We start from the raw sequence: 27,340 nt of genomic DNA on the forward strand, positions 1-27,340 counted from the left end.
CCAAGGGAGGGTCTGGAATCGACTTCAGTTCAGATCTTCAGAGCTAGACAAAACATCTGGCACTGGTTTAGGATAATGAAATCCATCCTCTGGGTCACAGGGGGCTGGACTGGCAGAGCCAGCAAGAGAGCCTTCAGCACTTCCTTTGGTTTGTTATTTGACTTTCTGTTGTTTGTTACACCCTCTTTGACGCCTGAAAATCACTACTTTTCCCAGCCGGTTCCTCCCATCTCTCTGAGGCCAAGAATGTCTCCCTGTGTTGCTAAGGGAACTGAAATGAGCATGTCTTCGGAGTTCTGTTGGTGTCCCAACATCATTGTGCAGCCCCAGTACTATTGTGTAACTGCTGCAGAGCCAGCAGGGGAAACACAATGGTTTTGTCCCTCCATTTACCCCCAACCAATAGAATAATAGGTTGCAATTACAGAATACTGTTATCTGAGGACTCCCCTGGTGCTCTAGGGTCCTGATCTCTACTCTAGTCCTACCCCAATTGAACTCCATTTTGAGTAACATAGTGATGAATCAGGCCCTGTACTTGCAACCTATCAGCATCATTTGATGGCAAAAGGGAGTGAGTGTTTTTATCCTCATTGTACAGATGGTCAAACTGAGGCACAAATAGGTAACTTGATGTGCCCAGTGTTGCCCAGCCGGGAAAAGAACCCAGGCATCCTGACTCCCAGTTCTATGCACTGGACCACTCTGCCTCTCAAATGTTCACTGCTGAGACTGGAGCAGGGTTTGTTATTTTTTAAACAGCGTTGCCTGATCCACACTGGCTAATATTTATAGAGTAGCAAAGAGTCCTGTGGCACCTTATAGACTAACAGATGTTTTGGAGCATGAGCTTTCATGGGTGAATATGTCTGTTAGTCTATAAGGTGCCACAGGACTCTTTGCTGCTTTTACAGATCCAGACTAACAGGGCTACCCCTCTGATACTATTTATAGAGTGTTAGCTGGAAATGTTTGTAAACCCTGTTTAAAACTAAACACTGCACCGGTCTGCTAAGGTACAGGAGTTTTCATTCCCAGTTTAGACAAAGACTCAGAATTCACAGAGAAAGCAGCATTTGTCACCCAACAAACTGTGAAGCTGTAATTTAAAATGGCACTTAGCATTTCTGAGCTAATCCTGGGGTGATCAGGTTGCTGAAGACTGATGGGTCCCATGCTGCCCTAGCAGGGTTTACAATCAGCTATATTATATTATTGTATTCGCTATAGCTCCCTTCAAGGCAAAGGTTCCTAGGGACATGGTGATTTCTGTATTGCTTGAAGTCTTCCAGTCAAGATTAGATTTGCTCTAGCTCAAACAGAAGTTATGGGCTTGATGCAGCCAAAGGGCAAACATAGTGCCCATCTATAAAAAGGGAAATAAAAACAACCCAGGAAACTACAGACCAGTTAGTTTAACTTCTGTGCCAGGGAAGATAATGGAGCAAGTAATTAAGGAAACCATCTGCAAACACTTGGAAGGTGGTAAGGTGATAGGGAATAGCCAGCATGGACTTGTAAAGAACAAATTGTCAAACCAATCTGATAGCTTTCTTTGATAGGATAACGAGTCTTGTGGATAAGGGAGAAGCAGTGGATGTGGTATACCTAGACTTTAGAAAGGCATTTGATATGGTCTTGCATGATATTCTTATCAATAAACTAGGCAAATACAACTTAGATGGGGCGATAATGAGATGGGTGGATAACTGGCTGGATTGGGAACCCTGCTGGAAAGGTATAAAAGCAGGGTTCCGCAGGGGTCTTTTTTGGGACCGGCTTTGTTCAATATCTTCATCAACGACTTAGATATTGGCATAGAAAGTACGCTTATTAAGTTTGCAGATGATACCAAACTGGCTTGCTGTGGTGGAGCAGAGGCAGGACCGTGGCAAGTGCATCCAGTCTCATTGTTCTTTGCCTTCTGTCTCCTGGGGGGGAGCTTTTCAGTAGCGTCTTCGGTGGTAGTAATATCTGGAGCTGCCCTGACGTACACCTGAAGATGGGAGCGTTTGCCTGTTGACCCATGACTTGTGAAGAACTTCTGCATCCCCGATGTCCTCCCCTGTACTGACTGCTAGTTTCCTCCACCTTCGCAGTAGAACTTGGCTGTTTCTGTTTCCCAGCAGAGTCCCTGATGCATATCCCCCCTCCTTTGTGTTTGCAGGTTGCCTACGGGACCACAGAGAACAGCCCTGTCACCTTCATGGGATTCCCACAGGACAGCATCTCTCAGAGAACTGAGACGGTGGGGTGCATCTTCCCCCACACAGAGGTGAACTTTGTCTTCCCCACCTACCCTAGTTTTACAGTCCCCAGCAGAGCACCACTGCTGCTGCCCTTCCTCACTCCATGGGGCTTGCACTGTGCCTGAAGATCCTGGCTCTCTTGTGTTGCAGGCAAAGATTGAGGATCCTGAAACCGGGGAGATTGCCGCTCTGGACAGCCCCGGGGAACTCCAGATTCGAGGCTACTGCGTCATGCTAGGCTACTGGGAAGACCCCCTCAAAACCAATGAAGTGATCACTGATGACAGATGGTACAAGACTGGGTGAGTTTGGCAACTACCTAGAATCTGCTCTTTCCCCCTTTACCTCGGTTCTGGAGGAAGGGCGCAGGTATATGGCATTGGCTGGGGATGGATGTGTCCGAGTGGGAAGCAATAACTTCTAGTAACAGGCCAGAATCAGCCCTAGTGGCAGCATGGCCAAATCCATGAACTTCAGTGGAGTCGGACCAGTTTACACACAGGCAGAATTTAGCCCATAGCATTTATTACAAACCATTACTGGAGACAGGACACTGCACTAGATGGATCTTTGCGCTGTCTCCATGGAATAACCAGATGCAGATGCGGGTGGGGTGGAGTGGGGAACGTAGAGAAAGGGAGGGGAATGAAAGGAATTCCAGTTTAGATTGAGTTCTGATGCAGGTTCCTGGAAGTAAGAGTTATTGGGAACCCTTTGATCCCTGCATGGGAGTCTCCTCTTGGGCTTGCAGAAAGAGGGATGCATCCTCTACGAACTCGATGGTGGAAAGTCTAACCTGCTGATCAGGATTAAGAGCTGTAGGCTCTGAACATGACAGTGGGAAGATTCCCTCTGGGCTGATTGGATGGATGAGCCATTCTCCAGCCAGCTGGGAGATCTGGACCGAGGGCTGTGGAGTTGACTCAGGTGTTATTTCAGGGACATTGCTGTCCTGGACAAGTACGGCTACTGCAAAATTGTAGGTCGTTGCAAGGACATGATTATCCGTGGAGGGGAGAACATTTACCCAGCAGAAATCGAGCAGTTTCTACACACTCACCCCAAGATTGAGGAGGTGCAGGTGAGTAGGATGGATAGGCATGGTGGAGTGGGGGTAATGGGCATGCTGCCATCCAGGACACTTTGTCAGGAGCCTGTTTGCTTTCATCCATGCTCAGCTTTTCCCCTAGCTGGCAATTTCATATACAGGGAGAGGGTGACTTGTGCTTAAAATCCAAGAGAGTGAGTAGAACTCCTGAGTTCTGTTCCTGTCTTTGCCACATACTCATTGGAAGCTTGGGCAAAATCCCTGCGCTCCAATTTCCTATCTGCCAAGCCGGAGAGTAACTCTTCCTTTCCTCACATTCTAAACTCACAGCCACCTGCAAAGTGCGGTGAGATCCGCCGAGGGAAGGCCTTATGGAAGGGCACATGATCATTAACCACAAATTATGAACCTAGAAATCAGAACAGACTCTCTGCCTGTGCTGAGTCACCGGGGGAGGAGCTGCACTGAAGGTTCCTTTGTCTAGCCAGTAAGAAGTAGGATGCAGCTCTGGCCAGCCGCTCCCAATCTGCTGGGAACATCATCCAGTTCTCAAGACAAACCACACCTGGGTGTGCTGGCTGCACGACCAGTTGTTGTTTAACCCATAAATAATCCAGTTATTTAATTACTGCTCCGTTTGCTCCAGCTTCTCAGTGCAGTAACCCCAGTATGGAAGGGCTGCACTTTCCGGGGCTTTGGGTCACTGTCTTGGGAGTCAGCACGATCTCTGTGTGTCTGGAATTTCAGGATGTTGGCTTGGGATGGTGAATGGTGGGATGGGAGACAGGGAAATTGTGCAACCAAACTCGAGGGGAATCACTTAGGGGAAATCCAGCTCCTACATGGAATGATCTGATCTTCCTAACTCGGTACGGAGTAGGCCTGTAACCTTAGCCATGGTAGGGTTTTGCTGGGGATTGTGTAGGGAACTGAGTTTACAATATTAATAAGCTTTGGCCTTCTGTAACCCCTTTTATCTGAGGATCTCAAAGCACCCCAATTAATTAAGCCTCACAGCTCTCCCTCTGAGGCAGGGAACCTCACGTGGGGGAAATGGAGGTACAGAGAAGGTTGCCCAAGGCCTGGGAATAGAACCCAGAAGGCCTTGCTCTGAGTCCACTTTTCTAATGCCTGGAGCACAGTGTCTCAGCCAGGAGGCCAAAGTGAGGGCCAAGGGTGGTGACAGAGCACTGACCCGAGGGAGGGATAAAGAGCTTCCATGAGGGAAGAGAAGGGACCAGATGACTCTTGAGAGACGAGCACTTCCTAGAACTGATATGTTCCTCCCTCCCTCCCAACCAGGTGATTGGCGTGAAGGACCAGCGAATGGGAGAAGAGATCTGTGCCTGCGTCAGAGTGAAGGCTGGGCAGGAGTGCACGGCGGAGGAAATTAAAGCCTTCTGCAAAGGGAAGGTAGGATCTCCCCATCCATTCCCAGGCTGTGCCCATGTTTGCTTTGTTTTTCTCAGTAACTCAGCACATTAAGGGCCTGATCCCCAGTTGGTGTAAATGGCCACAGCTCCATGGAAGTCAGTGAAGTCCTCTACACCCGCTGGGGATCAGGCCTGAAACCGGTCCCACATATTCTTGACATGAGCAGTGATTGCCATAACGCGGCCCTTTGTAACCAGGGGTGATAGACGATGCCCTGCCTGCTGTTACTTGCAGGCTGTAGCTGTTGGCTCTCTTTTCAGATCTCTCACTTCAAGATCCCTCGGTACATAGTGTTCATGAAGCAATATCCACTCACTGTCTCAGGGAAGGTAAGGGACAGCCTCTGGGCCAGGGTGCTGGGGCACCGGGGACTAGCTTCCCCTGGCTGTCACTCCTCTGACTCTCTCTCCTCCATGCTCCAACTCCAGATTCAGAAATACAAGTTGAGAGAGCAGATGGAGAAACAACTTCTGTTCTGAACACAAAGGTGGAGGATCAAAGAGAAGCACGAATGGATCCACCTCGGCCAGTCTGGTGTCTCTCCATCCACACCAAGCCAAGAACAGCAGCTGGGAACTGGATCCCTGCCCCCACCACCCTGTTATACTGCTGGCTACCTGAAGTCAGCCTGGTGATGCTGTCAATTAAAACAAAGAAAACCCTTTTTTTTCCAGCTGAGATTTTTTTCATAAAGAATCAGAACAGTGCAGGGAGGAAGGATGGAGGGTAGAGCACAGGAGGGGGCATCCAGATGACTAGGTTCTACTCCTGACTGCCACTCCTTTGATATGGCCTCTGCAGGTCTCTTATCTGTGTATGTCTCACGCTGCGACTTCCCTACCTTCCAGGGAGTTGCAAAGTGCTTGAGATCCTGCGGTGGGCGGGGCTAAAGAAATACAAATGATTCATGTTTAAATATTTAAAAGGTTCTGCCCCATAAGGGCCTGAGGCTGTTGTAGGCCACCTATGCTTCAATTCCCTGGCAAAGAAAATCCCAGCGTAGCTGCATCACTCGGAAGGAAGGTGGGACTAGATTTCCTGTGATATGATGCTGCCCTGGACCTGCTGCTGTCCAAAGAGTGAGGATCTGGATCAGGAGAAAGGGCTTTAGGAAGAGCCAGCCAAGCTCTGCCTCTGTCTGCCCTTCCTTGGCGCTCAGGGGATGTCCAGAGACTCCCAGGTATTTAGGCTCCTATCCTCCATTGAACGCAATGGTGGTTAGGAGCTGAGCTACATGTGAGGATTAGGGCCCTGTTCCCTGCAGCTGAATGGAAGGGATGGAGTCCGAGGACTGGTTCTGTTCCCAGCCCTCCCTTGGGTGTTTTGAAATGACATGAAACTCTCTTTGATCTCACAACCGTTTATTTCTGCCTGGAAAGGAAGCTCATTAGACATGGTACAGAAATGCCAAAGGATCCGTCCCATCGGAAGCACGAGACAGAGCGTGCCTGGGACGGTGGTTTTACGGGAGTTATTTGGCGCCTCCCAACCATGAAACACTGAGCAGAGGGGCAGCGGGCTGAAGCTCCTCTTCCGCTCCGTTCACAATGTCCCACTCCAGCTGGAGATCAGTTAGACGACCGATGACGATGATCCTGCACCACTGACCTTCCCGTCTCCCTGCTGCTTGCTGGGCGTCTGCTGTGGCAGAGCCGTATGGATTCCTAACACTTTCTAAAGAGCTCTGCTAGGGCCATCCTTGAACTCCTCCCACCTGAATCTGGAGCACACTGAAATGTAGAGTGGAGAAAAACATGCTCCAGAAAGGACCCCGAGTTCTTTTTGCTGTTAAAGTTGAGGCATTTCTGCAGTGGAAGAGAGAGCAGAACTGCTGGATTTGGTCACAGGAGGAAGCCTCTGGGTCAGCCCTTCACAGCTCCCATTTTTCACAGAATGTGTAGAAATCCAGAGTCGCTGCTGTTTGTAAGGTGCAGTCTCTTGCTCTGATTGCAGGGATTGATGGGGCAAAGCTAATGCCTGTTGAAACTGGCCTACCCAATGCCCAAACACTCTGCTAGGGGACAAGGATAGTTTAACCTCTTCTTTCTCCCTAGTCCAGTGTCAGAAACACACACGCAGGGAGGAGCAGCAAGAGCAGGAGAAGGGAGATAGGTCAGTGGATCCTTTGTTTGTTTACCGGGGTCTTAAGTCTTACAGCTGTAGGGTGGGCTCTACCCATGGAAGCAGATCCCCAGAATGAAATATCTGAGGTTCTTGCTTTTTATCTGAAAGAAAACAAATATGACAGTTTCAAACCCAGAAGCTTTGGACTGGCAGTGCTCTGGGTCTAGCAGTGTGTGTGAGTGTGTGATATGTATATATGGATGGAGACACCCACAAATAAATAAACACTATTTGTGGGTGTTTCCACCCATTTAACTGGAGGTGAAACGTGCCATTTCCAGCCTGCTCTTGTTGCTGCATTCCTTGGCCAGCAGGGAGCGCTGACGTGCAGCATGCGCTCCCTTCACTTTGCTCTGTAGCGTGTCACCTGTGGGGCAAGGAGATTTGAATAGTCTCCCCCACTGAACCTGTGACAGTGGCGTTGGATGCAGAGATTCACTTCTCCTTTATCCCTAGTTCCTAAGTCAGACCGTTCCCATAGTAGGTGAACAGAACTCATTGGCTTGGGTGTGTGTTACACAAAGGGGGCTGAGTATAACCCAAGATGGTAATGACTCAAAATCAGTAACATCCTAGCAAAGATAGGGCAGATCTACAGTTCTGCCATCACAGGAAACAGAGAGAAGGGAAGTGAGCTAATGTCTTTCACTGGGCCAATTTCTGTTGGTGAAAGAGACAAACTGTTCAGAAGTTGGTCCAGCAAAAGATATTCCCTCACCCACCTTGTCTCTTGAATACCCTGGGCCCAACACGATGACACCAACAGTTCAAACAGTCAAAGGAAACACATTTTAACTCCCTTCTCCCAGTGTGAACGTGGTGGTGAGGAAGGAGGTAGCTCAAGAGAGGAGTGCTCCCCAGGGCCCGTTTCATAGCAGTGTTTTTGGCACAGTTCTCATGTTTGATGGAAGCGCGCTGTATACTCACTAGGGTAGTATGGCCCCTGCTGATTGACAGAACAAAAGGGTAGAAAAGATCATCATGGCATCGGTAAGAAGGAAAACGAGGAACCATTGTGTTACCCTGCAATAAATACATCAATAATTGATTACAATCGGCAAACCAGCAACCTGTAAAACCCACTATCCTGCCACACACACACACACACACACTTTTCTCCCCGTAGCCTGGGACATCTCAAATGGGCCTTCATATTTATGCAGCAAAGCGGCATTGCCAGGAGCCTCATTAACATGGTGCCAGTTTGTATGAGTTACATCTGAAGCCAGCATCTAACAACACCCTCCCTCACTGGCACACTGTTCTTCTCCCACGAGATGGTGCCATGTGATCTGTGCTCAGGTATTCCAGCAAGTGGACCTCAGTGTTTCTGAGGCTGTAGTGCCAGCCTGGTAGACCCAGACATGGAAGTTCTCTTTACCTACAGACCAGCTACAGAGTGGGCAGCAGCAATGCCTGCCCTCCCAGAGCATCTTCCCAGTGGGCCGCTCTCTGCCCACCTCTAGGTCCTAGTCCCTGGCCCTTGACCACAACTGGGGCAGTCAGAGCAGGAACCAGAGGCCGGAGGCAAGGCAAAGGTCAGAGGTGGGCTCGGCTACTCAGAGACCAGGGACAGGGCAGGAAGGCAAGAACCAGGAGTGTAGCAGGGAAACAGGGCCAAGTGGGGAAAGCAGAGCTCAGGAATCAGGCACCGTAGGCAGGGTCCGATGCAGCAGCCAGCTAGGAATTCTCCCAGTTGCACAGACAACTTGCTTTGTCTCTTTCTGGCTTAACTAGCGCACCCAGCCCAATCCTCCACTCAGCTTCTGGGGACGGGAAGATCATTAGTGGAGCATAAGGCCTTAGGGCTCCCAGTTCTCCAGCCACTAGCAGAGCTGTTGGGCAGTGGGGTGGGTGCAGCAGCCGCCCGGGCTCGGGACCCAGACCCTCACGCCATCAGGAACTCAACAGCAGCTGTCATTGCCAGTTGTGAAGCTGTTTCCTTTGAAGTGGAGACCTGTTCCCTGGGAACTAGACAGAGACCACTTGCTCCTTCCACATAGGCCTCCCACCAGCCACTACAAGGAGCAGCATTTTGTCACTAATTCCTGAGCTGGATCCTAACCCAGGCCTAGAGCTGAAGGCTGTGAGTGCTGTTACCCATCTCCAGATCCCCTCCCCGTCCAGAAGCTTCCCCTCTGTGTGAGCACACTGAGATTACCAAATGCCAGGAGAGTGCACTAGGCCTTGTCCTCTCCTGCACTGTCTCCCTCTCCCCCCGGGGGTCAGAGCCCAGTTCTCAGCATACACTCACCCGGCGGGAAGCAACGAAGATCTCAGGCTGAAGCACTGCCATCTCTTCTCTCTTGCCCTCTCCAGCTGTTGGGTGCATCTTTTCTTTTTATAGAGCGAACCCCGCAGGAGGAAATTCCAAGCTGACCTCAGCAGTTTCAGGCTGAGTCAAAGAGGGACGTGTCACATCACAGATAGGCTGAAGGCATCCGGATCTGATCCTGCAGCAACTTCTCTTTTTCAAGGGTTTTTTCCCCTCTCCCACAGAAATAATTAATTTCTCCAGAGCTATTAAGAGAACAAGCCTGAAAAACAACCGCACAACTACTTGAGCTGGCACTGAGGAAAGGATATGACGCAAGTGCCATGGGTGCTGGGAAACTTCCTCATGCCATGCTTCCTTGAGTCAGGGTGAAATGTCCTGGGTGTAACTGAGGGCAGAAGCAAAGATACTCAGTGACTTGGGGAGCAGGGGTCAGGGGCTGGGGCCGCCTCGGGTGACCAGATAGCAAGTGTGAAAATTCTGGACCCTTTTTTTCATGGGAGGGGGGGTATAATTGCATCTGTAACACAAAGCCCCCAATATCAGGACGTCTGGTCACGCTAGTGCTACCCCGGTGGATGGTGAGGGGTGGGAGGTGAGCTAAAGGTGTTCGCAGCACCCCATGGATGGGAACCAGTGGGATACTCCGCTGCCTGATGGAGGCATTACCAGTGGGTGAGGTGGAAGTTGGGGGCAAGGGAAAGGAGACAGAGGAAGAGGTGATGCCCTGTTAACTGACCGTAGGGAGGCCAGTCCTTGCCAAAAGAAGGGCTGGGGTAGGCAAGGCACAAAAGGAGCTGAAGCAGGGGTTCTCGCAACACATTTTTGGTGGCCTCTCAGCGTGGCTAACAACTCTTGCTGGGAGCTGCTCTGACAAACCCATCTCACTGCCATGGCCCTTCAGCCAGAGCCCGCCTCGGGGAAGGTGGGTCAGGAACTCACCAACTGCCTGCAAACTCCCAGGGTCCCTGTGCCCCGGCCAGCTGCCCAGGGAAGTGCCTCAGCGAACAAAGGCCACAGCTGCCTCCACTGTCAAGCGCCACCTTTGGTGCCGCACACACCAGCCTAAGTGACTCCAGAGATGCTGCGTGGAGCCCCTGAGGAGGCTGGGCAGTGCAGGGCACCGATCCTGCTGGTGGTGTGAGCGCAAACACCAAGGCTGCTAGGCAGTGCTTACGAATGCGCACATGCCCAAGATGGCACGGCCTGAATTCATGTTTCTTAACCCCTCCCCAGCTCTGCCGTCGGAGCTGAAGGCACACACGAGCTGAGGGTGTGAGGAGGGCAGGAGGCAGCCGTTTCAGTGCATGACTCCTTTATAGACAGCGTCAGGGGCGGGGGTGTTGTGTGTGTCTGCCCAGGGCTGGCTCCAGCTTTTTTGCCACCTCAAGCGGCAAAGAAAAAGGAAAAACGTGATGGAGCTGCTGCCGAAGTGCCACCAAAGAGGAAGAGAGGGAGTGAAGGACCCACTGCCAAATTGGCACTGCAGACACGGATGTGCTGCCCCAATATTGGAGTGCCATCCCTTTCTATGGGCCGCCCGAGGCCCCTGCGTCCTTTGCTGGTGCCTGGAGCCAGCCCTGTGTCTGCCCATCCTACTCCCTTCTCCTCCAGCAAACAGGATCTGCTCTTGCCGCTTTAGCCCACGTGCTTAGCCCCTGTCCAAGTCTTGCCGGCAGGTTTCGATCAGGAGACATGGATTATATTGATACAGAGCCAGTATCTCTCTGATCCAATCTTGGTAATGTCCCAAGAAGCTGCCCAGAGCCCTGTGTGCCTGAGCACAGTGGGAACAAACAGCAGTAGGCAGTTTTCTTGCTCTGTTTCTAAGTCTGCCCCTCCCTCCAGCCAGTCCTGTGCCCCAGGAGCTCTGTCCCTTGTGGCTCTCTCATGCCTTCCTCTCTCCCTTTCTGCTGGGTTTCTCCTCCAACACAAATGCATCTTGGCTCCTGCCTTTGCACCCAGTCCCAGGGAAATCCCTCAGGACACTCTTAGCCTCACTCAAGCTTCATGGTGCAGCCAATTGTCTTGCAGTAGCATCAAATGTCTCCAGCGTTCTCACCCCAGCCAGAACTTAATTGCTCATTCCATTTAGCCTGAGGCCTTGGCTACGCTTTACAGCGCTGCAACTTTCTCACCCAGGGGTGTGAAAAAAACACCCCCCTGAGCGCTGCAAGATACAGCGCTGTAAAGCGCCAGTGTAAACAGTGCCCCAGCGCTGGGAGCGTGGCTCCCAGCACTGCAAGCTAATCCCCATGAGGAGGTGGAGTACCTGCAGCGCTGGGAGAGCTCTCTCCCAGCGCTGGCGCTGCAACCACACACTTCAAAGCGCTGCCGCGGCAGCGCTTTGAAGTTTTGAGTGTAGCCAAGCCCTGAGCTAGCTGGTTGATGCCCCACTGGCTTTAACCGTGTCTGCGATGTTTATAAATCAAAGACTAGCTTGATGGCTGCCATTAATACCTTCCAGCATCATATTCCTCTTCCCTGAGACACTTTCCTCCTAATTGAGTGACCCTCAGGCACTGGGCAGGACACAGCACAGAATCCCATTGACTGAACGGCTGGAATTTCATCATGTGTGTGTCTCTAGAAACCAGGACCGGAAAAGGCCTCTGCTGGGGCGGAGGTGAGGAAAGCCCTGCCCTCTGGCCCCGGCCCAGCAGCATCGGTGTTGCACAACAGCCTGATCGGTCTTGCAGCATAGATAAGCACACAGCTGCTCTCAGGGGCTGGCTCAGTGATGTGACCACACACAGCCTGGGGCTGTAGCCGTTAGAAGTGGGAGGATAGAGTGGACTGAAGGCAGTGGCATTGGTGGACTCTCAGCCATAGCAAAGGCTGTGCTGCTACTCTAGCCATGGAGCAAGCTGGGAAGAGCAGGAGCAACAAACCCAAAGCCTGGTAAGTTTCCTAAAGGTTCAGGAACAAGCCCTGGTGCTCCAGCAGCGTTTCACCTCCTGTTCCAACACACTGGGCTTTTCTGTATGATTACACTGGCATTGAGTGACTTATCTTCTCCCACAAGAAGGGTGTGGACTTTGGCAGAGTAACTGGGGGAAGCCTTCACTGGTATTGCCTGTGCTATGTGCGTGAGTTCAGGGGAGAGGGCCGCAGCCTTGCTTTCATCAACTTGCATCAGCAAAGTGTGTTTGGTTCTGGTCAGCTCTGGGACGAGAGGGATGGTAGGAGCCAGAACCAGCCAGAGTAGGGACCTGCTGCACTTGGAACAGGGGGTCAAATAGGGCCCAGATGGGGCCACTCTTCACCCCAGCATCCCTGCGACTCTGCAGGAGAGACTCACACATGTACTCTGGGGGCATTAGGACCCATGTGATACCTCCCTCCCCACTTGGCCTTGGAAAAACTGCAGAAAGGAGCCATCGAGGCCCCAGCTTCACTATGAGCAGTTGCAGAACCAGCCAGAGCAGGGAGGGACCTTCCAACATTCAAAGACCTTTCAACTGGACTTTCTCTGCTGATTGCTCCAACCATTACCCACCCCCCAATCTCTTCCCCGCTGCTTTATTCCACCTCTGCCCCTCAACCCTTCTCCAGCCCTGCCCTTGCACCGCTCACCCTTCCCTTTTCTTTCCATGTAGCTCGTTCCCTCCCAACTAACCCCACCAAAACCAAACAACACAACATTTGCTGCCATCCCCCTGGTCACTCCGCTTGTATGCACTACCTCTCCCTCCGTGTCTGTCTGGTCTGTTTGCTGTGAGCTCATTGGGGCAGGGACTGGCTAGTACCCTGTAGAGTGCCTAGCACAATAGCTTAGCCGGCCCGTAGGCACTAGCACAATAAACACCATTAGTAAGACCAGGCTGCTGCAGGAACTGGTGCTGGCAACTTGGCTGGTGGCGCTAGTCTCAGCCAACACGAAACCAGATTCCCCGCATGGCTGCGGCAGTGGTATGCTGCAGCTGGTGCCATCTTTCAAATGAGATGTAAAAAGGAGCTACTAGCAGCTGTAGTCATAGAGACTGGGCATTAAAGATCACATGGCACTTTAAGTAAGAGAGGGGGAATTAGCTCCAGTGTCCAGGTTTGGGATCTTTCCTTCTGCCCGAGCCAACTCCCTCTGCTGTTTTAGCTGGCTACTCTGTTCTTCATTTCCTGCCCAAGATGGCTGTATGATGCTGAAGTGCTCTGTTAAGGCAGCTGCCCGTGGCCAGCAGCTTTTCAATGGTGGGTGGAGTGGTTCAGACGCTTGCAAAGCATTTCGGGCTCCACTGAGCTGAAAGACCCAGTATAAATTTACCTTGTTCTTACTGCTGACACGCTGAAGCAGCTCCAGTGCTCAATTCACTTGAAACTACGCTGAAAAGAGATTTCGCTGGCAAATGAAACCCAGGACAACACAGCAGGTGCTGCCTCCCCGTAGCTCCTCACAAAGGATGCTCCAGCTCCTTGCTCTTCTGGGCACCAAACGTAGCAACTGCTGCCTTCACTTCGCTGTGCACACCTGGCAGATATTAATGCACTTTCCTGGCAGGTGAGACTTTCCAACTTCACCTTTGGCCCAAGGCCAAGCAGGAGACGTGTGAGCCCAAAACAGCGCTGAGAAGACCCCTTAGATGTGGGAATGAAGAGTTCATCAAGGCAGGCCCATCTCTCCCTCTTCACCAGTGCATAATTACACGTTGTTAGTTCAGCTGGTTGCTACAAATGTGCCACCTGCTGTTTGGCTGTGGGAATTACTGGCGGGACTGATAGGATTAGCCTTTTAATGTTATTTAGAGATCTATCAAAGCACACCCATGATGAAAAGCTCAGTACACTGTCTACACAAACACTGGTCTCCAAAGCACTGTCTTAGTTCTCCTAGGCAGTCCCCCGCAACAGGCAACATTCTGAGTAAACAGCTGAGCTTTGCCCCCTGCCCTGAAGGTCAAGAAAATCAGGTGCTGTCAGTCCCCGTGCTGTTAGCAAAAGCAGCCCAGCAGATCCTAGCCATGGCAAAGACTCTGTGAGGAACCAGACAGGCCCCAAACCATAGTGAGCTATATGAAGCTCAACGCAAACTCCTTGAACTGCAGCTAGAGGCTAATGTGAGCTTTGGCGAACAGATATAACACGCTCCATGGGCTTAGCAATGCCGTGTGGGGAGGCAGTGTGGTCTAATGGATAGCAACTGACTGGGACGTATGATACCTAGATTCTGTTCCTTGCTCTGCCACGGGTCCACTGGGATAACCTTGGGCAAGTCACATCACCTGCCTGTGCCTCAGTTTTCCCATACAGACAATGGTACTGACCTCCTTTGTAACATGCTTTGAGATCTACCAATGAAAAGCACTGTATAAAAGCTATCTGTGTTGTAGCCATGTTGATCCCAGGATATTAGCGAGACAAGGTGGGTGAGGCAATATCTTTTATTGGACCAGCTTCTGTTGGTGAGGGAGACAAGCTTTGACCTCAGACAAGTCATTTCTCCCTCTCTGGGCCTCAGTTTCCCCACCTGTAAATTGGGAAAATACTTTGAAATCTGTGGTTGAAAGGCACGGACTAAGAGGCAGGTGTTACTAATTAAACACACTGGGCATACCAGAGGAATACCACCTGAGGAGTTAATGAAAAGGACGTGACCAGCAAGGCCTCCCAACAGAGCTTGAAAAATGCACTCACTGACTCGCTGCTGCCAAGAGGGAAAGTTGCCCTGGTAATTAAGCTACTCACCTGTCATGTTTGCAGGATAAGGGCCTGCATACATACTTTATAAGTACCATATTCTTTGATAGTTTCCTGACTAGAAAGTCCAGGCCTAGCGGGTATAAATTAATGAGACACAATATCCTCTTGAGAATGTTCCAGTCATTTAATTATACCTGGAAACACTTTTTGTTAAGGAAACAGCTTGGTTTTTACTACTAAATGTTGGGGAAGTGAGAGTTGCCTGAAAAATAGGAGAGTGGAAAGTCCATCCCACGTGCCCAGGACAAAATGAAGTTGCCTTCTCTAGACGAGCTGTGTGGTTTCAATCAGGAACTTTATCACACCCTGACCAATGTCATGCACAGAATTATGGGCACATGGCACCATACAATACTAGCTAGGAGCCCGCTTCCTCTGTGTGCTGCCGTTCAACAGAGTCTGTGCTGCACACAGAGCGTGTGGCAACCTCCAGCTGGGTTGTTTCAGAGACTGGGACTTAATTCTACCCCAAAGTCCCCTTCTAAAGCTCAGCTGAGCACCCAGCCCTCTTGCATCCCAACCAGCCTCAACCATCACACTGTAAAAAGGCTCTTTCGGTTACTTGTCCATTTTCGCTGTGTGTGAATGGGGAGGGCTACAAGAGTGGGGGTAGGAACGGGAGGGTGTGTGTGGCTGAGGTTAAGACTGGAGTGGGGGTGGGAATGGGGTGAAAGGGTTGGTCAGGAATGAGGGAGATGTGGGGTAAGAATGGCAGGAGGAAGGGATCGCTGTGGGAGGAAGTGGTGGAGGGAGGGCTGTGGGTTAGGAATGGGAGACTAAGGGGTGCCTGGTTAGGGCTGAGATCAGGGGATGGGAAGCCAGGGGTAGGAACAAGGAGGAAGTGGTGGCTGGTTAGGGTTGCAGGGGGACAAAGCGGTGGCTGGTGTGAGGCTGTGGGACAGGAATGGAGACACAAAGGGGTGGCTGGTTAGGGTTGGAGGGGGACAAAGGGCTGACTGGTTAGAATCATAGATTAGGGTTGGAAGAGACTTCAAGAGGTCATCTAGTCCAACCCCCTGCTCCAAGCAGGACCAACACCAACTAAATCATCCCAGCCAGGGTTCTGTCAAGCCGGGCCTTAAAAACCTCTAAGGAGGGAGATTCCACCACCTCCCCAGGTAACCCATTCCAGTGCTTCACCACCCTCCAAGTGAAACAGTGTTTCCTAATATTCAGCCTAGACCTCCCCCTTTGCAACTTGAGACCATTGCTTCTTATTCTGTCATCTGCCACCACTGAGAACAGCCGAGCTCCATCCTCTTCGGAACCCCCCTTCAGGTAATTGAAGGCTGCTATCAAATCCCCTCTCTTCTTTTCTGCAGACTAAATAAGCCCAGTTCCCTCAGCCTGTGCTCCTAAATCGTGTGCCCCAGACCCCTTATCAGTTTTGTTGCCCTCCACTGGACTCTCTCCAATTTGTCCACATCCCTTCTGCAGTGGGGGGAGGGAGGAACGACCAAAACTGGATGCAATACTCCAGATGTGGCCTCACCAGTGCCAAATAGAGGGGAATAATCATTTCCCTCCATCTGCTGGCAATGCTCCTACTAATGCAGCCCAATATACCATTGGCCTTCTTGGCAACAAGGGCGCACTGCTGACTCATATCTGGCTTCTCGTCCACTTTAATCCCCAGGTCCTTTTCTGCAGAACTGCTGCTTAGTAATTCGGTCCCCAGCCTGTAGCAGTGCATGGGATTCTTCCATCCTAAGTGCAGGACTCTCCACTTGTCCTGCCTGAACCCCATCAGATTTCTTTTGGCCCAATCCTCCAATTTGTCTAGGTCACTCTGTATCCTACCCATATCCTCCAGCGTTATCTACCTCTTCCCTCAGTTTACTGTCACTTGTTAGGGTTGAAGGGAAGACAAAGTGGTGGCTGGTTAGGGTTGGATGGGGACAAAGAGGGGCTGGTGGAGCTGTGGGATAGGAACAGAGAGACTGGGGGGGAGCTGTGGGGTAGGAATGGGGACCAAGGGGGGACTGGTGGGGGAGCTGTGGGGTAGGAACAGGGGGACTGGGGGGTAGCTGTGGGGTAGGAACAGGGGGACCAAATGGGGGCTGGTGGGGGAGCTGTGGGGTAGGAACAGAGAGACCAAGGAGGGGCTGGTGGGGGAGCTGTGGGGTAGGAACAGGGGGACCGGGGGGGCTGGTGGGGGAGCTGCGGGGTAGGAACAGGGACCGAGGGGGGCTGGTGGGGGAGCTGTGGGGTAGGAACAGGGGGACCAAGAGGGGCTGGTTAGGGCTGAGATCGGGATGGGGTGGTAGGAACAGAGTGGGGAACGGGAAGACAGGAGCAGGGGGGACGAAGGGTTGGCTGGTTCGGGTTGGAGGGGGACAAAGAGGGGCTGGTGGGGGAGCTATGGGGTATGAACAGGAGGACCAAGGGGGGGCAGGTTAGGGCTGAGATCGGGATGGGGTGGTAGGAACAGTGGGGAACGGGGAGACAGGAGCAGGGGGGACGAAGGGGTGGCTGGTTCGGGTTGGAGGGGGATGAAGATGGGGCTGGTGGGTAGGGCCGGGGGGAGCTGGTTAGGGCTGAGATCGGGATGGGGTGGTGGGAACGGGGAGACAGGAGCAGGGGGGACGAAGGGGTGGCTGGTTCGGGTTGGAGGGAGAGGAAGATGGGGCTGGTGGGTAGGGCTGGGGGGCTGGTTAGGGCTGAGATTGGGATGGGGTGGTAGGAACAGTGGGGAACGGGGAGACAGGAGCAGGGGGGACGAAGGGGTGGCTGGTTCGGGTTGGAGGGAGATGAAGATGGGGCTGGTGGGTAGGGCCGGGGGGCTGGTTAGGGCTGAGATCGGGATGGGGTGGTGGGAACGGGGAGACAGGAGCAGGGGGGATGAAGGGGTGGCTGGTTCGGGTTGGAGGGAGAGGAAGATGGGGCTGGTGGGTAGGGCTGGGGGGCTGGTTAGGGCTGAGATCGGGATGGGGTGGTGGGAACGGGGAGACAGGAGGGGGGGACGAAGGGGTGGCTGGTTCGGGTTGGAGGGAGAGGAAGATGGGGCTGGTGGGTAGGGCTGGGGGGCTGGTTAGGGCTGAGATCGGGATGGGGTGTTAGGAACAGTGGAGAACGGGGAGACAGGAGCAGGGGGGACGAAGGGATGGCTGGTTCGGGTTGGAGGGAGAGGAAGATGGGGCTGGTGGGTAGGGCTGGGGGGCTGAGATCAGGATGGGGTGGTGGGAACGGGGAGACAGGAGCAGGGGGGACGAAGGGGTGGCTGGTTCGGGTTGGAGGGGGATGAAGATGGGGCTGGTGGGTAGGGCCGGGGGGCTGGTTAGGGCTGAGATCAGGATGGGGTGGTGGGAACGGGGAGACAGGAGGGGGGGGACGAAGGGGTGGCTGGTTCGGGTTGGAGGGAGAGGAAGATGGGGCTGGTGGGTAGGGCCGGGGGGCTGGTTAGGGCTGAGATCGGGCTGCGGTGGTGGGAACGGGGAGACAGGAGGGGGGGACGAAGGGGTGGCTGGTTCCGGTTGTGCGGGAGGAGAGCGGCCTGAGAGCGGTACTGGGGGGTTCCCGCTTGGGGGCAGCCGCGGAGCCGGCCGGTCCCTTCCTCTGACGGGCGGGGCGGGGCGGCTTATGGCGGCGCCGAGCTGGCGGCGCCCTCGGGTGCTGCTGGCCGCGGCCCTTCGCTGCGTCCGAGCGCCGCGCAACTGGAAGCATCGGGGGCAGCAGGCGCCCCGCGCGGAGCCGGTCCAGGCGGCCCTCTACGTGCACGTGAGTGCGGGCCAGGGAAGCCCGAGCTCGCGGGGGGCGCGCCCCGTGCCCGTGTGAGTGCGCGTGCCCATGCCCGTGGCACACGTGTGCGCGCTCCCGGGTGCATGCTATGCCCTGCGTGTGCCCGTGTGCGCGCCCCGGCTGGTGCCCGTAGGGCCCGGGGAGGGGGCTCCTGCCACCTCGTGCGTGGCGGGATGTGCGGAGGGGAGCTGAGGCACAGGGCAGGGGCGAGGGATGGCCCCTCTGAATGTGGCCGATCACTCTAGGGAGTGGGACGGGCTGGGTGGGGCGGCTCCAGCCCGTTTCCTGTGATCCCATCCTGCTCTGTATCGTTTGGCCACCTGGGCTGGAGTCCGGGTGTGCAGGTGGGTTGGCCCGAGTCCTGTGCAGCAGGTGGTGAGGGCTGCGCAGCTGTGTCCGCACTAGAGTTTTAGAAGGTGTGAGGAGGGGCGTGTGACTGACGCCTGGGCACTGCAAGCCTCCACGGGACCAGCTGTTGGGGTAATGCCCAGCTCAGGTGTGCATGCACTAACGTTGGTCAAGTTAGTGTGCTAAAATAGCCATGCAGGCTCAGCCAGCACCCCCATGCAAGCTGAGGTCCTAGGGCACGTGCCCAGGTGGTGAGACCAAGCCGCCCCTGCCAACACAGTCACCCAGCTATTTTTAGGCGCTAACTGGAGCACAGCTAGCACACGTCCGCTTACCCAAGACGGGAATTACACTTCCCGGTTGCAGTGTAGACGTATCCTTAGTCAGGACAAGGCTTTGACCTGTATGAGCCTCTGGGTCTTAACTTCCGTACTATTAGGAATGTAAGATGGTGCCATCTTTACTGGGAAGATAACTTCCCCTGGATTTGCAGTGAGGTCTCTGGTATAATCTATAGCCTAGGTCCAATAGCTGGCAGTCGAAATTAGACAAAGTCAGACTAGAAATAAGGCACACGTTATTTAGCAGTGAGGGTAGTTAACGGTTGGAACAACGTACTAAGGGTGGATCCTCCATCACTGGATACTTTTAAATCAAGACTGGGTGTTTTTCTAGAAGTTCTCCTCTAGCTCCCGGTGGGGCTTGATCTTGGCTGATCCCTGGGCACTGCCGTAATACAGTAGAATCTCAGAATTACAAACACCAGAGTTACGACACCAGTAGGGTTGCCAGGCATCCAATTTTCGACCAGAACGCCCAGTCAAAAAGGGACCCTGGTGGCTTCTGTCAGCACCGCTGACTGGGCCATTAAAAGTCTGGTCAGTGGCACAGCAGGGTAAGGCAAGCTCCCTGCCTGCCCTGGCTCCATATGGCTCCCAGAAGCAGCGGCATGTCCTCCCTCCAGCTCCTAGGTTCAGGGGAGCCCGGGAGCTCCATGTGCTGCCCCCACCCCAAACACCAGCTCCCATTGGCCAGGAACCACAGCACCTGGGAGCTGTGGGGGTGGCGCCTGTGGACAGAGCAGCGCGTGGAGCTGCTGGGCCACCCCTGTGCCTATCAGCCAGAGGGGGGACATGCCACCACTTCTGAGATAAGCACTGGCCGGAGCCTGCATCCCTCACCCCCTCCAGCACTCCGTTCCCCTGCCCCAGCCCTGCGCCCCTCCAGCCCCCAAACTCCCTCCCAGAGCCCGCCCCCAACCCCTTGCCCCAGCCCTGAGCCCCCTTCCTGCCCCAGCCCAGTGAAAATGAGCGAGGGTGGGAGACAGCGAGTGACGGGGGGGGGGGGGATGAAGAGCAGGGGCTACTGGGCCTTGGAGAAGTGGCAAGGCAGGGGGCAGGGCAAGGGTGTTTGGGTTTTCTGCAGTCAGAAAGTTGGCAACCCTAGACCCCAGTCAACCACACACCTCATTGGGAACTGGAAGTGTGCAATCAAGCAGCAGCACAAACAAACAAAGTACAATCCCAGTACAATACCGTGCTGTGTTAAATGTAAACTACTAAAAAAAATTAAGGGAAAGCAGCACTTTTCTTCTTCTTAGTAAAGTTTCAAGGCTGTAAGAAGTCAGTGTTCAGTTGTAGCTTTTGAAAGAACAGCCAGAACATTTTGTTCAGAGTTACGAACAACCTCCATTCCCGAGGTGTTTAGAACTCTGAGGTTCTCCTGTAAACATATTAATAATACAAAGAGGAATGAATTCAAGGAGCCCTGTGACCAGTGTCGTGCCGGATGTCAGACTGGATGGTCACAGTGGTCCCTTGTGGCCTTAGAGTCTGTGACTCCTGCTCCCCATGTCTCTTAGTGGCCGTACTGCCAGAAACGCTGCAGCTACTGCAACTTCAACAAGTACATCCCCCGGGGCCTGGATGAGGAGTCCATGAGGAGCTGTCTCACTCGGGAAGCCCAGACCCTGATCCGCCTCAGCCAAGTCCAGAGGTGGGTCCTGGGCAAGAAAGGGGAGAGCGGCGGTTGGGGGAAGGGGAGGTAATGTGGTTCTTTGTGGCTTTACACCAGAGCCCTAACAGCCGCCAGGGAAAGGGGCATGTGGGAGGCAGAGGTTGTGAAATCCGCCCTGCTGTATTCCACAAAGGCTGCGCCGGCCTCTAGCTTTGAACCCGACCCAGAGTGGCTGGAGGGCTGGGCGTGGCTTCTTTCACACTGTTCCCCTTTCCCGCTGTGGCAGGAGCGGAAGCTGGGTCATTGCACTAGGGGTCCAGTGAGGTACGAGGGTGGGGATGTCCTGTCTGAAAGCAGGTGTCCCCTGGGCCGTGGGAGGGGGATTCCTTCGCTGCAGTGAGTCTGGAGGTAGCCTGCATAGCAGCCCATTCACCCTGTGAGACTCTGGGCCTCTGTCCCCTCTGCCCGGCAGGATCAGTTCAGTGTTCTTTGGTGGGGGCACCCCGAGCCTGGCCAGCCCGCTCACCATCGCTGCTGTCCTGGAGACCGTCTCCCGCTGCGCCCCCTTGGCGGCAGATGCCGAGATCACTCTGGAAGCCAATCCCACCTCGGCAGGTGCCTCGCGGCTGGCAGGATTCCGGGCATCGGGCGTCAATCGCCTCTCCATTGGCATCCAGGTGAGAGAGCAGGATATTACCCCTCCTTATCCCTCAGGCACATTTCCCCTGCTGCCCCCTATGCTCCTCTCTCAGGGACACTCTCTACCTTCTCCCACAGGCTCCTGCTCTATCTTGCTCCTTCCTTCATCCCCTGCTGCGCTCCCTCCTTCACTCTCTTTCTTTCTCTTGCTGTCTCCTCACGTGCCCTTCTCATCCCTCTCGGGGGCTTCCCTGTGCTCCCTCTTCCCCCCGCCCCCCATCGTCTCTATACCAGGCAGCCTAAAGCACCTCGCTGCCGGTCATTCTCATTCTCTGTAGTCATTGGACAATGTGGAGCTGAGGCTCCTTGGGAGGAACCACACAGTTGATGAGGCTCTGGGGACCTTGGAAGAGGCAAAGAAGCTGTTTCCCGGCCGCACGTCTGTTGACCTCATCTTTGGCCTCCCTGGCCAGAGTGTTTCCTCGTGGGCCAGAGGGTTAGAAGAGCTGCTTCAGCTGTGTGATGACCATGTGTCTCTGTACCAGCTGACACTGGAGAGGGGCACCTCCCTCTTCAAGCAGGTCCAGCGGGGCTCTCTGCCTGTGCCCAAGCAGCAGGTGGTGGCAGAGATGTATGAATCTGCCCGGGAGATGCTGCGGGACGTGGGATTCCGGCAGTACGAGGTCTCCAATTTTGCCAGGAATGTGAGTCCCTCTCCTCAGCCTGTCCCTTTTGTGGTGTGTCCCAGATCTAAGTGGGGGAGAATAAACTCAAATAATTCAGAATTCAACTGGTGAGAGGATCTGAGCTCCCCAAGCAGGGGACGTGTTCCGGGGTGAGATATGGGGGAGCAGACGCGGGCCCAGGGGAACTCCTCTCTCTGGATGTTGGGAGTGGGGGCAAGTGCTGAGCATTCCCTCTGCTAGCAATGTGTGCTGAGATTCCTTCTCAGCAGGGAGCCGGGGTGGGCAAGGAAGCTGCACTGTCTTCTCAGCCCAAAAGAGAGATGGGAAGCCCAGCACTGAAAGGGAAAGCCCTGCTTACTCTGCACGCTGTGAGGAAGATAAACCCAGAACCTCACATGATGGGCCTGATCCTGCTAGGTGCTGAGCACCTGTGAGTCCCGTTGAGTCCAATAGGGAGTCACCGTGCTGGAAGCCTTGAGCGTCTTGCAGGAATGGATCCAAAGAGATTTGATTCCTTTTTCTAGCTTACTGTGTGTTGTTTTCTCCTTCAGGGGGCCCTCAGTACCCACAACCTGTCCTATTGGCAAGGCAGCCAGTACATAGGGATCGGGCCAGGTGAGGTCCAGTTGAGGAAGCTCATCCTCTCAGGGTTCTGGGTGATGACTGACCCTTGCAGGCACCACCTCTCGCCCCCCATCCAACAGCCCCATGGCTCTGACCCAAGGGGTAGTGCTGCCCTGGGGGTGATGAACTCTGGCAGGGAAGGGATGCTGCAGAAATGCCTGTCTTTATCCTAGGAGCTCATGGGAGGTTTGTGCCACGAGCACATGGCGAGAGCCTTCGGGAAGCCAGGATACAGACCCTGGAGCCGGACAGCTGGATGAAGGAGGTGCTGGCCTTCGGACACGGGACCCGGAAGCGGACTGTGCTGAGCCAGCTGGAGGTGTGCGTATTGGGGCAGGGCCAGCAGTCGGCTCACCCCAGGTGGTGTCTGACTCCTCCTCCTCAGCATCTTGGTGCATGTGCCCTTTCCTGCAAGCTACTGAGATACAATAACCTGGGGTGCAGGTCACTTGCCGGGACTGTTTGGGTATATCTCACCATCACTTCCCTGCCTTTGCAGGGCCTCGAGCATTAACGCACCTTGGTCCTGCCCGTTCTCTGCCTGTGGCACATATTGGGTCTCCTGTGGACTGTGAGACTTTGGGCTAGTTTTGGTTGTTGGGTTTAGTGTGCGGCTGCCGGCAGGGCCGGCTTTAGGAACTGCGGGGCCTGATTCGAATACCTGGCGGCGGTCTGGGACTTCAGCGGCGGGTCCTTCACTTGCTCTGGGTCTTCCGCAGCACTGAAGGACCCGCTGCCGAAATGCCACTGAAGGCCCAGAGCGAGTGAAGGACCCACCACCAATGTGCTGCCGAAGACCCGGACTGCCGCTGGGTGAATACAATTTAAAAAGTTAGGCGCGCTTCCTTAGGGCGCGGGGCCCTCTTAGGCATGGGGCCCGATTCGGGGGAATTGGCCTAAAGCCGTCCCTGGGTGCTAGTGGTGGCCTGTGACCTGCAGGAGATCAGGCTAGATGATCTGGTGCTCCCTTCTGGCCTTAAACTCTATGATTCTAACCGAGCGGGAGCCCGATCCTGCCATTCTCCTGCTGGCTGAAGTATGAAAGATGTTGGGAGCCTTGCCAGCAGGGCTGCAGTCTCAGACCCTTGAAGGAGAACAGTGTGGACAGCCGTTTCCCACCTGCACTCAGGTGCTCCCTTTTGCCTTCCTGACACCTTCAGCCCCAGATGCAGGACTGCCTTCTGGAGACCCCGCAGCCCTCCAGCATCGCTCCTTGTGTTGTAGGTTGGAGGAGGTGTTGGTCCTGGGGCTCCGCACGGACACAGGAATCACACACCAGGTGAGAGCTGGCTCTTCGTTGTAGCAGCCTGCCCTGTGGGGGTTTGAACTCTCCAAGCATAGCTTTTGCAGCTGGCAGCGGACAGGGCCAGTAAGAGAAACCATTTCCAAGGAGAGTTCTGGTCAAGAGCTGCATGTGGACTGGCTCGGCAAGGAGTGGTCTGTTCTCTGTTGGGATTCTGAGCAGCTCTGGAACTCTCCCAGGGATTCCCTTAGTCTGAATTGCCAAGGTGTCACCCCCTGGCCCAGTACAGCTGGTCTTGGCTGAAGGCCCCAAGGGGCAGATGTTTAGAGGTATTTAGGTGCCTACAGATGCAGGTGGGCATTTGAAATCAAAGGGAGTTATGTACCTGGTAGCTTTTGAAAATCCCACTAAGTGCCTCAATGCCTTTGAAAGTTTGGCCCAAGGTCATCAAGTTCAAATGGTGAATTCAGTAATTCCACAAACCTTTACAGTCAGGATACAGGTCCCAGTCCCAGTCACATGCGGTAGAACAGGATTTGATTGTATGTGGCGCCTTTGATATTCCAGTCTCATGCTTGGATCACACACTGCTGGGCACGGTATACAAAGTCCAGTAGAACCTCAGAGTTACAAACACCAGAGTTACGAACTAACCGGCCAAGCACACACCGCATTTGGAACCCGAAGTATGCACCCAGGCAGCAGCAGAGACCAAAAACAGTTCTGCACTGTGTTTAAACATAAACTACTAAAAAAATAAGGGAAAGCAGCATTTTTCTTCTGGATAGTAAAGTTTCAAAGCTATATTAAGTCAATGTTGTAAACTTTTGCAAGAACAACCAGAACATCTTGTTCAGAGTTATGAACATTTCAGAGCTACGAACAACCGCCATTCTGGAGGGGTTCGTAAGTCTGAGGTTCGACTGGAAATGCAGTTTACAATAATAGACACTGACAGTGCAGTGATTGTGAACCATCGTGTGCTTAGCAGCCGCTTTCCCACAGTTGAATGGTAGAAACTGTTCATTGGCCAGGACTCCTGAGTTGTCTCTGTCTCTAGTCTTTGTCATGAAATATCCTGAGCTCTTGAACTCCCAGCAAAGACAGACAGAAGGTATCTCTGTCTAACGCCTCCCCCCAAAGGGCAGCACATTCAATACTGCATCCCTACCACCAGGGAGTGCAGCATCAGCCCTGGCTAGGAACCTGAGTCCCGGTGCGTGAGACTTGGCAGACAAGTTCTCCCACCCTTTAGCCCTGACTTCTAGGGGTGAAGGAGGAGTTCAGTCTCTACTGACCAGTCAGCCCTGGTCCGTTAGAGGCAGGTGTATTACCCACTGGGCCATGCAACCGGCTCCTTGGACTGCATGCTACAGCCAGAGTTTTAAAGGGGCTGCTGTTCAGCCTCCTTTTTTAATGGGCACCTGGAGATGCAAATCTTGTCATTTAGGCAGCTGGCACCTCTGATTTCTCTGTGCGATCGTAGCTTTCTCACGGCCCCCGTCACTGCAGCATCAGGCACGATCAGGGATTGAACCGTCTAAATTAAGGGTGCAAAGCCATGTGAGAGCCTTTTTGCAGGAGCAGTGCAGATGCAGAAAGGCAGGCAGCCCCGAGAAAGGCTGGGCCTCTCCGAGAGGCTCACACCCTTCCCTCTAGAGCTTTGTGTGGAATTTGTTATTAGGCAGGTGAAACTAACCCACAAAATAAAAGATCAAAGCCCCAATAAAGTGTGTCAAGTCAGTATTTGCAATTAGTCTCTCCCTCGCTTCCCTACCAGCACTGGCAGCAGTTTGCCACCAGCCTGAGCCTGTGGGACATGTTTGGAAGTTCAGAGGAAGTGAAAGAGCTGGAGGATCAGGGCTTGCTACTTTTGGACGATAGGTAAGGGACGGACTGTGGCGGTGGGAAAGGCCCTGTTCTCTGATGGGCGGGGTGATCCATGTTCTGCTTTTTTCCAGGGGGCTCAGGTGCTCTTGGAAAGGTTTGGTGGTGCTGGACTCTCTCCTGCTGACCCTTCTCAACCAGCTCCAGCAGTCCTGGGCAGACAGAACAGCCCATCGGATCTGAAGCTACGCAGCTGTCAACCAAGAAGCAGCAGCCTTCCCAGCAAACTCCAGCAGTCCTGGATGGACAGGGCAGACCCGAAGACGGACAGATCTTGCATCCAATCTGGAAAGCATTTCAGCAGGGGAGGCCGATCCTAAGTGTCCAAAGGAACAACATGGCTCTTGGCTGAAGTCAGTTTGGAGCCCTCGGTTTGCAAAATCCAGGACGAGGGCCGAATCCAGGCTTGGAATAAATTGGTGGGTTTTGCATCTGCTTATAGCAGAGAGGACGCTGGTATTTTTTTTTTATGTGCACAATATTTGCTCAGTGGCTGCTGCAGAAAATAGGGTAAAAGCATTTTAATTTTAGATTGAATGAAAAGATACATAATAGTGTGGGTCTCAGTGACTTAAGCTCTTTCAATGAGGAAAGTCAGTCTCTTCTCTGCAGGCAGCATGCGATACTGTCTCCGTCCAGCAGATGGAGAGGAGTGAAGCAGAAATACTGCAATGTCAAACCCCGTGGAAGGGCGAGCAGATCATTTCCTGCCCGAGGCTCTGGACTGAACTCCCCATGGTCAGCGCAGGTAACCAGGACCAGCTAGAGCTACCTCTCATTCTGGCTGAGTTTTCGGAATCCCTCTGCTTCATGCCCACTAATAACGCATGTGGGTGCGCCTTGCTCCCTGTCCCCCTGGCCTAGCTCTGTAGTTCTTTAGTAAGATGGACAGGTGAGCTAAGGGCTCCCTTGCAAAGGCTGTTGGTTATTCTCTTTGCCTTTCCCTTGGACTCTGCAGAGTAGCTTGCTGGGCTCGGCAGCTGCCACTCAGTACAGAAGCAGGGCACCCCAAGTCTAACTCCGTCTTTCCCTTACTGGCCTGGATCCCGGAGCCACAAGCAGAGGGGGTATCACAGAGACACACTTCCCCCAATGCCGGAGAGCTGGGAAGGTGCAGATTATGCAGCCAAGAATAAGACATTATTGAGCCCCATTTTCTACCAGGTGCATTAGCGCCTGGGGTATCAGTTCAATTCTGGAGGGAATTCAGTGCTGCCGTGACAGCGCTGGGGAATGAAGTGCTTTTTGCCCACCGAACAGCCACAGCACAGGCACTGGCAGGCCAAGGCCCGCCTACCCCATCCTGCTAACACGCGATAGCCCTGACTTTGTGCTAAGAGGAGAGTTTGTCTTCAGTGGCCCTTTCACCCCTTGGCTTCACTGCTAGAGACCTGT

The 27,340-nt window shown here is 53.6% G+C and overlaps 2 protein-coding genes and 1 long non-coding RNA gene across 5 annotated transcripts in view; 2 read left to right on the top strand and 1 right to left on the bottom strand.

Moving 5' to 3' along the window:
• Positions 1-5,404, top strand: part of ACSF2 (acyl-CoA synthetase family member 2) — a 51,302-nt gene extending 45,898 nt beyond the window's left edge. The window contains exons 11-16 of the mRNA XM_050920504.1: positions 2,168-2,275; positions 2,400-2,551; positions 3,189-3,330; positions 4,600-4,710; positions 4,992-5,060; positions 5,160-5,404. Coding sequence (XP_050776461.1) covers positions 2,168-2,275; positions 2,400-2,551; positions 3,189-3,330; positions 4,600-4,710; positions 4,992-5,060; positions 5,160-5,210 — 633 coding nt within the window. The 3' untranslated portion in view covers positions 5,211-5,404. The remainder of the gene's footprint in view (positions 1-2,167; positions 2,276-2,399; positions 2,552-3,188; positions 3,331-4,599; positions 4,711-4,991; positions 5,061-5,159) is intronic.
• Positions 5,405-6,075: 671 nt separating this feature from the next.
• On the bottom strand, positions 6,076-11,654 carry LOC127032916 (uncharacterized). 2 transcript variants are annotated; one of them, XR_007768951.1, is made up of 4 exons: positions 11,591-11,654; positions 9,110-9,518; positions 7,783-7,878; positions 6,076-6,956 (listed from the first exon to the last, which is right to left on the bottom strand). It is a non-coding gene; the product is annotated as an uncharacterized LOC127032916 (long non-coding RNA). The 2 variants fall into 2 exon arrangements; XR_007768952.1 differs by having other exon boundaries at positions 9,110-9,375; positions 11,591-11,639.
• A 178-nt stretch (positions 11,655-11,832) lies between these two features.
• Positions 11,833-26,394, top strand: RSAD1 (radical S-adenosyl methionine domain containing 1). Of its 2 annotated transcripts, none has more exons than XM_050920515.1 (9): positions 11,833-12,031; positions 20,772-20,905; positions 21,339-21,543; positions 21,844-22,209; positions 22,743-22,806; positions 22,989-23,136; positions 24,040-24,094; positions 25,839-25,942; positions 26,020-26,394. In XM_050920515.1, the coding sequence occupies exons 2-9, from the start codon at positions 20,847-20,849 to the stop codon at positions 26,126-26,128; spliced, it is 1,110 nt and encodes a 369-aa protein (XP_050776472.1). In that variant the 5' UTR covers positions 11,833-12,031; positions 20,772-20,846; the 3' UTR covers positions 26,129-26,394. The 2 variants fall into 2 exon arrangements, with proteins under 2 accessions (XP_050776472.1, XP_050776470.1); XM_050920513.1 differs by lacking the exon at positions 11,833-12,031 and adding an exon at positions 18,397-18,541.
• The last annotated feature ends 946 nt before the right edge of the window (positions 26,395-27,340 follow it).

Source organism: Gopherus flavomarginatus, chromosome 12 (genome assembly GCF_025201925.1).
Source record: "Gopherus flavomarginatus isolate rGopFla2 chromosome 12, rGopFla2.mat.asm, whole genome shotgun sequence".
In the NCBI taxonomy this organism is placed as follows: Eukaryota; Metazoa; Chordata; order Testudines; family Testudinidae; genus Gopherus; species Gopherus flavomarginatus.